This window comes from Dipodomys spectabilis, unplaced genomic scaffold (assembly GCF_019054845.1).
Source record: "Dipodomys spectabilis isolate Male_0828 unplaced genomic scaffold, ASM1905484v1 ptg000021l, whole genome shotgun sequence".
NCBI lineage: Eukaryota > Metazoa > Chordata > Mammalia > Rodentia > Heteromyidae > Dipodomys > Dipodomys spectabilis.
In genome coordinates, this window is record NW_024870698.1 from 2,781,470 (window position 1) to 2,792,097 (window position 10,628).

Here is a 10,628-nt window from a genome sequence, read left to right on the forward strand (position 1 = left end):
TGAGACTCTTTATCTCCAATTAACCACCAGAAAACCAGAAGTAGCGTTGTGGCTCAAGTGGTAGAGCTCTCCCCTAGAGCTGAAGAGATCAGGGACAACACCTAGGCCCTGAGTTCGAGCTCCACAACTGACAAAAATAAAATGATACCATTCCTATTTTTTGTTTTAGAAAAATTATGGTTTTTAAATAAAATTATGTTAACATTTGATGGGTATTACTGTTTTAATGACCTGATTTTAAAAAATCTGTTTTAATGGGTATTAGCATATATTGTAACCCGCAATAAACTACAACTGAGATCCTCATTAAGTTTTAGGAATGTACAGTGCTGCTGAAATCAAAACAGCTTACAGACAAGTTCCTTCTTGGCCTTTTTGGTTTTTGGTTTGAAACTCAAGACCTTCAGCTCTAGCTTGGCTTTCTTACATCTGCTGCTCTACTCCTTGAGCCAAACCCCAGGCCAACACTTAAATGGTTAAGAATATTTCTCTATATATTGGAGATGGAAGTCTCTCAGATTTGTTTTTCCTGAGTGGCTTTATACTGAAATCTTCCAGGTCTCTGCCTCTTATTACAAACATGAGACCATGACACCCAGCTAACATTTTCTTCTTATCTTTGGTCAACAGATATTTCCTACTTCTGTCTTTGCCAAATAGAGCTCGAGGGGTTTAGCATGAGAAGTAGGAGGAGGGAGAGAAACGACTAAATGTGCAGAATAAAATAACCAATATACTTTCAGGTATGTGTAAATGCTGTCAAGTTAAATGAGTGAAGTGTCTCAGAGTCTGGATCTCGCGTAGATCCAGGGTTGGGAGGATAAGTTTGAGGTGAGCCCAGCTCCACTTCCTCTGGGCCTTTTGCCTCCCTGTGGTTTCCTAAATCGGCCGCTGAGGAAGGATCGTTTTAGGAGTCCCTTTGTGTAGCACTTCTAAAGCACATCTCCTGGGATGGGGACGTGTCTTTCCCACCTCACCTTTGGTCCTCGGCGTTTATCTCTACACCATATTTCTACATATAGTTTTGGGCTTGACTCTTCTCCATAGACTGAGGTAGGAGAGTGATGGCGATGATCCCACGATTATTAAATAGTACCTGCCAGGAAAAGCACAGTATCATCAAGAAAAAGAGCCTGGGCTCTGAAGAGACCAATGGGCGAGTGGTTTAAGACCAGCGCCACGACCTTCTCCGTGCAGGCCGAACGTGCCGGGCCGCGCAGCTCCCGCCGCAGGGTCAGGGGTGACCCGGGTCACGAGTCGTCCCTAGGCCAGCGTCCCGCTAACACCTCCGGGAGCAGTCGGGGAGCCGGCGCATCACCGCAGCTGGAAAGCCACCGAACGCCTTCGGCTCCCGTTAAGAAAAACGAAAGGCAAAGCTACGCAGACCCGGGCCGAGACCGAAGAGCCGACAGAAGCCCCGAGCTTCCGGCTTCCGGGAACCCACGAGACGCCACGCCTCCACCGCGGCGTCACTGACCGGACACGGCAGGGGCGTCACGCGGCGCCGCTCTGCGCAGGCGCAGTGGGCTTCCCCCGCCAGCCCCCCTCCAGTCGTTCCAGGTATGGCAGCTCCACTGGGAGGGATGTTCTCGGGACAGCCCCCCGGGCCCCCGCCACCCCCACCGGGCCTCCCGGGCCAGGCCTCGCTTCTTCAAGCAGCGCCGGGAGCTCCGAGAAGTTCTAACACGACGTTGGTGGACGAGTTGCAGTCATCATTCGAGGTAAGCTGCAACTGGGGAGTTCCCAGCCTTCCCTTGAACGAGAGCTGCGCGTGCGCGTGCGCGTCCTCCCCCTCCCGGCCCGGCGCCGGCGCCCCGCGGGGACGGGTGCCGGGGCTGCCTCCAGGCTGAGCGCCCGTGGCCGTGTGCAGCCGAGGCGCGCAGGCGCGGGCTCGTGAGCTGCACGTCGCTGGAGAACTGTGGACTCAGCCCTGGGGTCCCAGCCCGCCGTCCCCTCTCTCTGCGTGCCGGGTTCGAGCGCAGCCTCGAGACTGCGCTTCCCCTGCATGGGCAGACCGCCCAGCGGCGCTGGCCCGCCCTCCTCCTCTCCCGTTCCTCTGGGTGATGCCTCTTCTCTGGCTTTCTCCTTCTAGTTGTTCGATACATGCCCTTTGATGGAACGAGTGTGTTGGGATTTTTGCAGCCTTGCCTTGGGGAAGAAAATTGGACATTACTTAATCCGGTCTCCTTTTATGGATGGAGAAACTGGGCCCCAGAGAACAGGCGAAACCGTCCCAAACTAAGGCCGACTTTAGGTTTGTGTAACTGGGACTTTAAACTCTTAAGGAGAAAGTTATCTGTGCTTCTTAAAAATGTAGATAGACACAGACTTAGATAACTTGTTCAGGGCCTGAGCACTGCCCCTGAGCTTTTTTGCTCAAGGCTATCTATCACTCTACTACTTTGAAGGGTAGTGCTTCTTCCGGGTTTCTGTTATTTAATTGGAGATAAGAATCCCAAGGGACTTGGCTGCCTGGGCTGGCTTTGAACCGAGATCAGATCTTAGCCTCCTGAGTAGCTAGTATTACAGGCTTGAGTCACTGGCTAAAACATTTTAAAAATTAACTGCCATGTCATTTCTTCTTCATACAGATGTCCTTTACACTGTGTATAAAGGTCTGTGTACTTAGTTGTTGGGTTTTTTTTTTTTTTTTAAGAGTAAGAGGGGACTACTATTCCTCAAATTAGGATTCCTCTTACCTTTCTTCATATCCCTACCCAGCCTCGTGGGCTTGTGTGTTGGTTGGTATCTTGAAGGGGATGCTTTTGGTTAGCCATAAGTTTCCCAAAGCATGCCCATTCCCTACTTACATCTCAAATCTGACAAGAATTAACTTTTCAAGTAGTACACAGAATGGTAGTTAATTTGTTGAGCAGTTGCCAGGATGGAGGAAATTCTCGGAAGTCCAGTAGGGAAAGTGACTGCTGAAGAATCTGTTACTTTCTGAGGTCATCTAGTTGATGACATAAATTTGCCTAACATCTACCAAATATAGTTTGCATACTGCTGATGCGATTCTGCTTTCCTGAAACTTGAGGCTTTCTAACCTTACTCTCTGACAGCTGTCATCATGTTCTTTGTCTGGCTCTGCTGCCCTGCAAGTGGGCCATTGTGGTGCATTTCCTGAGAGTTACCTGCACATGGAACTCCATAACAGACTCTTGTGCATCTCAGTCATTGCTCCTCGAGAGAAAACATCCTCTATTGGGCTTGGTAATCTAAGACCTGTGCTGTTCCTCAACCTGGAGTATTCCTAGGACTCAATACAGTGTTGAACCAGGCAGAATTTTCACCCACTGGCAAGGAATAAATAATAATGGATAACAATGTCGGTTCATTGTGTAAAAATACAACTGGAGCCGGAGGGAACCCCATTTAGACTGGAAGAGTCTACTGATGGCACCTGATAAATTGAGTCATATAAGGATCAGTGGGGATGGGTGTAAGGGGCTTAACGGTATCCAGGCTCCGATGCAAAATGAAACAGTGAGGAAGGGGCAGATGGCAGTGTGTGTGTGTGGGGGGGGGGGGGGAGGACGATTAGATGCTGGTGCCTACAAATACCATTGTCTCATGTGTGAGGCTGGTTGAGATTTAGTTTACCAGAAATCTTCATTGTCTTGGCTTTTGAGACATTGTTAACTTATTGGCTGGCCTCAGGAGAAGTTACTTCTCAATGCTGAAGTGAGGTTTTTGATGTGCAGATGACATTTTTTTTGATGTTTTCATCACACAGGCCTGCTTTGCCTCTCTTGTGAGTCAGGACTATGTCAATGGAACTGATCAGGAAGAAATTCGAACTGGTAAGTTCATTTTTTATCATGTTTTTTTTATCATCAGTAAGACTCTTGGTGCTCATTTGTACTCAGTGCTTTTCAGTGGTGTATGTTGAGAACTTCTTTTGATAAATAAGATATATGTAGGAGGTGTATCTACACTTCTGACATGCTGAGTCAGTCATGATGAGCCCTTTTCACATGGGTACTAGATGACTAAAGAGCTGGGGGGAAACACGGCAGGGGAAAGTCTGTTGTGTTTTCCTATAATCCCTTGTTTGTGATACTAATACTGAGTCTGACTGGCTTTCTTCAGGAGACCTCATGGCTTTCATGACACAGAAGGTCTCTGCTTCATTTAAGAAAAACATGAGTTATCTGATAAGTAATGTTGGTTACACATGGGAAGTTGGGGAGTCAGTGCTGTAGCCAAGATTAAAAAGCCCAGATTATGCCTATGAGAAGATGCTGCTTTAATATTCTGACTTTATGTGGGAGCTCTATATGTCTTATGTTTACTTTATTGCATTTCTTGGTCTTTTTTTTTTTTTTCCTAAGGTGTTGATCAGTGTATCCAAAAGTTTCTGGATATTGCAAGACAAACAGAATGCTTTTTCTTACAAAAAAGATTGCAGTTATCTGTCCAGAAACCAGAGCAAGTTATCAAAGAGGTATAAACTTCCTTTGTTCTTCAGTGTTTACCACCAATATAAGGATTTTGATTATGCTTTGGTGGGTTACACCCTTTTCCTGGAGTTACTGTCGGACTCCAGCTTGCTACTGTCTAGCACTGCTGGTTATTAGTGTTCATGACCCTCTGGGTAAGTAGGGAGCTGGGGAGTAGGGTTGGAAAGCAGAGCCTCAAGACAGAGCAGCACTCAGAAGTTGGGAGAACTTACCTGGAAGAGCTTTCTTCTTTCTTTTTTTTTTTTTTTGGGGGGGTGGTCCAGTCGTGGGGCCTGAACTCTGGGCCTGAGCGCTGTCCCTCAGCTCTTCAGCTCAAGGCTAGCGCTCTACCACCTGAGCCACAGAGCCACTTCTGGCTTTTTTCTTTTTGCTTATGTGGTGCTGAAGAATCGAACCCAGGGCTTCATGCATGCAAGGCAAGCGCTCTACCACTGAGCCACCTTCCCAGCCCTGGAAGAGCTTTCTTAAAAAAGGCTGAAAGTCATTGGCATAGGTGAAAGCTTATTTCAGAGGAGCTTTGTCCTGTGTTTGGACTTGATACTGAGACTCTTGCTGTGTAGCCAGGGTGCCCTTGAACTCTGAATTCCCCTGCGTCAGCCTCTGGAGGGCTGTGCAGTGTGCTATCACACTGATCAAAAGTTCATTTCTTTTCACTGCCCTCAAGTGTTGTTGAATCTTGTAACTTTTTTTTTTTTTTCCTTTGGGTCCGGTCGTGGGGCCTGAACTCTGGGCCTGGGCGCTGTCCCTCAGCTCTTCAGCTCAAGGCTAGCGCTCTACCACTTGAGCCACAGTGCCACTTCCGGCTTTTTTCTTTTTCCTTATGTGGTTCTAAAGAATCGAACCCAGGGCCTCATGCATGCAAGACAAGCGCTCTACCACTGAGCCACCTTCCCAGCCCCTTCTTGTAACTTTGTTATTACAGAAATTTAAAATGAAAGGATTTTAGATAAACATCATTCATTGGAAGAGTTGCTTTGGGTTCTCACACCTTGGACCCAAGCCGAATGTACTCTTGATTTTGAGTTTGCTTTCTCCCTAGTGTTCACAGTGAGGAACTGTGTTTGTTTTCCCTATATTTGTTGGCTCTGGCTTACTCCATCCATGTCATTTGTAGGATGTCTCAGAACTAAGGAATGAATTGCAGCGGAAGGATACACTGGTCCAGAAGCACCTGACGAAGCTGCGGCATTGGCAGCAGGTGCTGGAGGACATCAACCTGCAGCACAAAAAGCCAGCGGACATCCCTCAGGGCTCCCTGGCCTACCTGGAGCAGGCGTCCGCCAATATCCCTGCTCCTCTAAAGCAGACTTAATGGCCCTGTATGGACAGTTTCACCAAACATCCCTTTTGTGGACCCGGATTTTGGAAGATTGCTTTGCTGGAGAATAAGATGATGTCAGTTTTATGTTCCCATAGAATTTCCCCCATAATTTCATGAGCTATTAGTCTGTGTCTCTGTCTGTCTGTCTGTCTCTCTGGTGAGAGAGTGTATAGCCTACTGGTCTCAAACTCTCAATCCCTTTGTCTCAGACAGTACTCAGTTTGATTTCTTTATAAAATGTTTATGGTTTTGATAAACAAAGGAGATTTGTTTCTTGTATTTAAGTTCACACTATTAGTATGGAAACACAGGATTGTTGGAATTTTAAGGAGCTTTTACTTATTAATTTTAATTCTTTTTTTTTTTTGTGTCAGTCATGGGGCTTGAACTCGGGGCCTGGGAGCTGTCTCTGAGCGTTTTTTTTTTGTTTGTTTTTTGGGGGTTTTTTTGGTGGTCGTGGGGCTTGAACTCTGGGCCTGAGCGCTGTTCCTCAGCTCTTCAGCTTAAGGCAAGCGTTCTACCACTTGAGCTAGGTGCCACTTCCGGTTTTCTGGTGGTTTATTGGAGATAAGAGTTTCATGGACTTCCCTGCCTGGGCTGGCTCTGAACCACGATCCTCTGATCTCAACCCCCTGAGTAGCTAGGATTACAGGCGTGAGCCACCAGGGCCCGGCGTCTTTGAGCGTTTTTGTTCAAGTTTAGTGCTCTACTACTTTGAGCCACAGTGCCACTTCTGGTTTTCTGGTGGTTAATTGTAGATAAGAGTCTCACAGACTTTCCTGTCAGGCTGGCTTTGAACTGTGATGCTCAGATCTCAGCCTGCTGAATAGCTAGGATTATAGGAATGAGCCACCAGGACCTGGCTTACTAATTTAAATTAAAAAAAAAAATTTATCATTCTTTGCATTTGTCAAATTATGTTCTGAGGGGAAAATACTATAAATCTGAAGATCAGGAAATAAAGAATTTGGTTGTAGGCCTGTTGTCATAACTACCCGTCATGGTAGTGTACAAAGATAAGTAAATTTTCTGTTTGAAGACTTTGAACTATCTCAGGCAGAGGAATCTAATGCATTATAGTGTTGGAGATACTTGGTTAGTGGGCCAGAATATTCTGCGTTAGTATAATAATGCAATGGGAAGATCCTCTGGGTGCTGGCTTTTTTGGGGTAAGTATATTTGGGCAGTATTTACTCATTCTTAGGAGGGTTGTGATGTGCTAATGCTGCTGTGCACTACAGCCGTGAGCTATTGTGAACTCTAGACCCGCCCTGTCCCAGTTGCAGGACATTTGGGACACTGGTGAACTGCAAGGGGCCAAAGCTTACTCTGGTTCTTTCTGTTTTGAGGTTTGTTCACTTGTGTTCTGTTTTAATCTTTGGGAGCAGGGTCAGTTTCCTTAAGGAAGGTTCTTTTTTTTTTTTTTTTGGGTCCGGTTGTGGGGCCTGAACTCTGGGCCTGGGCGCTGTCCCTCAGCTTTTCAGCTCAAGGCTAGCGCTCTACCACTTGAGCCACAGTGCCACTTCCGGCTTTTTTTCTTTTTGTTTATGTGGTGCTGAGGAATCGAACCCAGGACCTCAGGCATGCAAGGCAAGCACTCTACCACTGAGCCACCTTCCCAGCCCCTTAAGGAAGGTTCTTATCCATGGGTTTGACTCCACAGGCCTCCCGCTTGGGGTGACCTGCAGGACAATCCTCGCCGCGCCTCAGACTTCACCTTCACAGCAAGCACAGGGACAGGTGTTTGCCCCTTTGGTGCATGTCCCTCTCTCTCCCTCTTAGTCTGTCAGTATTACATCCCTTTACCCAAACACTCCACAATCTTCTGCATAGCATATCTGTGGCTCAGTGTCCTGGAACACGTTCTCTCCAGCGTGAAGCCCCTCACCCAAGCACTCATATGCACATGACCCAGCCTGGATGCTACTCTGATATGGTTTGGGAAGGGGTCTCATGAACTTTCCTACCCAGAATGGCTTGTAATTATGATCCTCCTATTCTCAGTTCTCCAACTAGTCTCCCCAGGCATGAGCCAATAGCAGCTGGCTTTTTTAGCCATTATATATGATACTTAGGCTCATTTTTTTGTTTTGTTTTTTTTGTCGGTCGTGGGACTTGAACTCTGGGCCTGGGCGCTGTCCCTCAGCTCTTCAGCTCAAGGCTAGCGCTCTACCACTTGAGCTACAGCGCCACTTCCGGTTTTCTGGTGGTTTATTGGAGATAGGAGTCTCACGGTCTCTCCTGCCCGGGCTGGCTTTGAACCGCGATCCTCAGATCTCAGCCTCCTAAGTAGCTAGGATTACAGGCGTGAGCCACCAGCGCCCGGCTACTTAGGCTCATTTTTGTGGAGTGTTTATGTGTGTGTATTTAGCACATGGATCTATAATTACCAGCCAGAGACGAACCAATTTCCTTAATTAGATGCCAGTGCCTGTAATCCTAGTTATTCAGGAGGCTGAAATCAGGATAGCTGTTCAGAGGCAGCCTGGACAGGAAAATCTAAGACTCATATCTCCAATTAACCAAAAAGCTGTAAGTAGAGCTGTGGCTCAAGTAGTAGAGCACCGGCCTTGAGCAAAAAAGCTGAGGGACAGCGCCTAGACCCTGAATTCAAGCCTCAGATCTGGCAAGTAAACACACCAAAAAATTCCCTTAATTGGATTAAGGTTAAACAATGCTTTTTTTTTTTCTTTCTTTTCAGTACTGGACCTGAACTCAGGGTCTTATATTTGTCAGGCACTGGTACACTACTTGCTAAGACATGTTCCAAACTTTTTGCTTTTATTTTTCAGATAGGGTCTCAAAGTTTTCTGAGGCTGGTCTGAACCTATGTCTGCCACATCACTGGAGTTACAAGCACTTGTCACCATACCCAGCTTATTGGTTATAACTGATTCTTTTTTGCCCAAACTGGACTTGAACCATGATTCTCCTGATCTCTGCCTCTCATGTAGCTGTGTTTACAGGAATAAGCCACCATGCCTGGCTTAAGCAAAGATTTTTTTTTTTCTTTTGTCAGTCATGGGGCTTGGATTCTGGGCCTGGGTGCTGGCCCTGAGCTCTTCAGCTTAAGGCTAGCGCTCCACCACTTGAGCCACAGTGGTTTTCAGGTGGGTCTCATGGACTTCCCTGCCCAATCGGGCTTCAAACCACAATCCTCACATCTCAGCCGCCAGTACCCAGCTAAGCAAAGCTTTTAAACGTTTTTTTTCTTACAAGGTTTCAACTTGATTACAAGTTCTGATTGGCAGCTTTAGATTTCTTGGTTAAAAATTTAAATATATTTTGTTCAGAGAAGTCTTAATAATGAAGTTGGTTCTTGAAAAGATTACAAACGTGGGCTGAGAAGGTGGTTCAGTGGTAGAGCGCTTGTCTTGCATGCTCAAGGCCCTGGGTTCGATTCCTCAGCGCCACATAAGCAAAAAGAAAAAAGCCAGAAGTGGCGCTGTGGCTCAAGTGGTAGAGCGTTAGCCTTGAGCTGAAGAGCTGAGGGACAGCGCCCAGGCCCAGAATTCAGGCCCCACGACCGGACCCCCCAAAAAAAGAAAAGATTACAAACATTTGTAGCCGGTGCTTAGTGAATGTGTTTTGAACTAGAATATATACAAGTATTTGCCATTTCTTTAAAAAGTTACCTGTCAAGCGATTTTTTAGTCTTGTAAGTTTGTAAACATCTTTCTGTTTTGATGTAGCCCTGCTGTTGAACACAGATAGCTGGCTGCCATTCTGGGGCTTTTCTTATCTTCCCACTCCTATAGATAATCTCCCATCTTCTTCCCTTCGTCTCCAGCTGCTGTCTCTGTCCAGTGAGAGGCTCATCACATGTTGTGGGTCTCAGGCTGTTACCTTCGTGGAACTTCAGCCCCACATGAGGTCTGCCCTTTTACCACGTCTCTGGGTCTGACTCACACAAGAATCTTCATTCGGTCTTCATTGTTAGCCTTGATCGTGCACTCTCATCCTATTCCCAGCCCCTTGTTTAAGTTTCCTCTGCCCCTTCCCCTGGCTGCTGACTGTCCTTCTCTTCCTACCACAACTGTATTGTGACCATTACTGGCCACCTCATTACATATTCCCTGCTTCTTTGCGCTATTGATGACTGCTAACACTGCTGAGCATTTGGTCACCAGCTGTGGAGGAGCAGTCTCAGGCCCCTCAGCATTGCTGCTCTGAGTAGGACAGTATTAATTGCCATGGGTCATGTTAATTCTGCAGGTGACCCTGCCCAGCAGGGTGTGCCACTCCTACCCCACAAGGACCCCTTTCCTCTGATGGGCAATCTGCTCTGGAGCACCCATCAGCCTAAGACTTCTCAGAAATGATCTTTGGGCCTCTGTGACAGCACTGCAACCCAAAGGCTCCTCCTGTCTTCCACTTTGTCCCCCCTTACCTTAGCAGGTGTGAAGGTGGAGATAGAGTAGCAGAAGCTACACTGCCAGGCTGTGTTACTCTGCTGGATAAAAGCCACCTCTGAACACCAGCTGTATGATAAAGTAAGACAAAACACATCACGTCATAATTTTGTGTAGCAGACAACTGACAACAAGGTTCTTATGATGCCTGCAAATACCACACATCCTGCCGGCTAAAATAAGAGACTGATCCCTTTTCTAAGTAAGTACAGCTTTATTCGTACCCTAACAAAAAGCTGAAGCATATATATTCACAGGATGCCTTGATCTTCAACGTCTCATCCACCACTCTGCATTTCTGATGTTTATATGTTATCCCACTTGGGTATTTTGTCATAGCAGTCTGATAAGATAGTGTCTTTAGGCTATACTGGAAATTACCCTAAGTAAATAGGATTAAAAAAATTGATACTGGAAAAAAATATACCACAT

At 46.6% G+C, this 10,628-nt stretch overlaps 1 protein-coding gene across 1 annotated transcript; it reads left to right on the forward strand.

Moving 5' to 3' along the window:
* The first annotated feature begins 1,538 nt into the window (after positions 1-1,538).
* Positions 1,539-6,063, forward strand: Med28 (mediator complex subunit 28). The gene is made up of 4 exons (XM_042674787.1): positions 1,539-1,721; positions 3,737-3,803; positions 4,335-4,447; positions 5,578-6,063. Exons 1-4 carry the CDS (start codon positions 1,563-1,565, stop codon positions 5,773-5,775), a joined length of 537 nt encoding a protein of 178 aa, XP_042530721.1. The 5' UTR covers positions 1,539-1,562; the 3' UTR covers positions 5,776-6,063.
* The last annotated feature ends 4,565 nt before the right edge of the window (positions 6,064-10,628 follow it).

Bases quoted from the DNA above. Each gene is read 5' to 3' on its own strand.
- Med28 (XM_042674787.1), top strand. From the start codon at position 1,563: ATGGCAGCTCCACTGGGAGGGATGTTCTCGGGACAGCCCCCCGGGCCC. The intron at 1,722-3,736 runs GTAAGCTGCAAC...TTCATCACACAG, and splicing joins AGTTGCAGTCATCATTCGAG to GCCTGCTTTGCCTCTCTTGT. The intron at 4,448-5,577 runs GTATAAACTTCC...TGTCATTTGTAG, and splicing joins CAGAGCAAGTTATCAAAGAG to GATGTCTCAGAACTAAGGAA.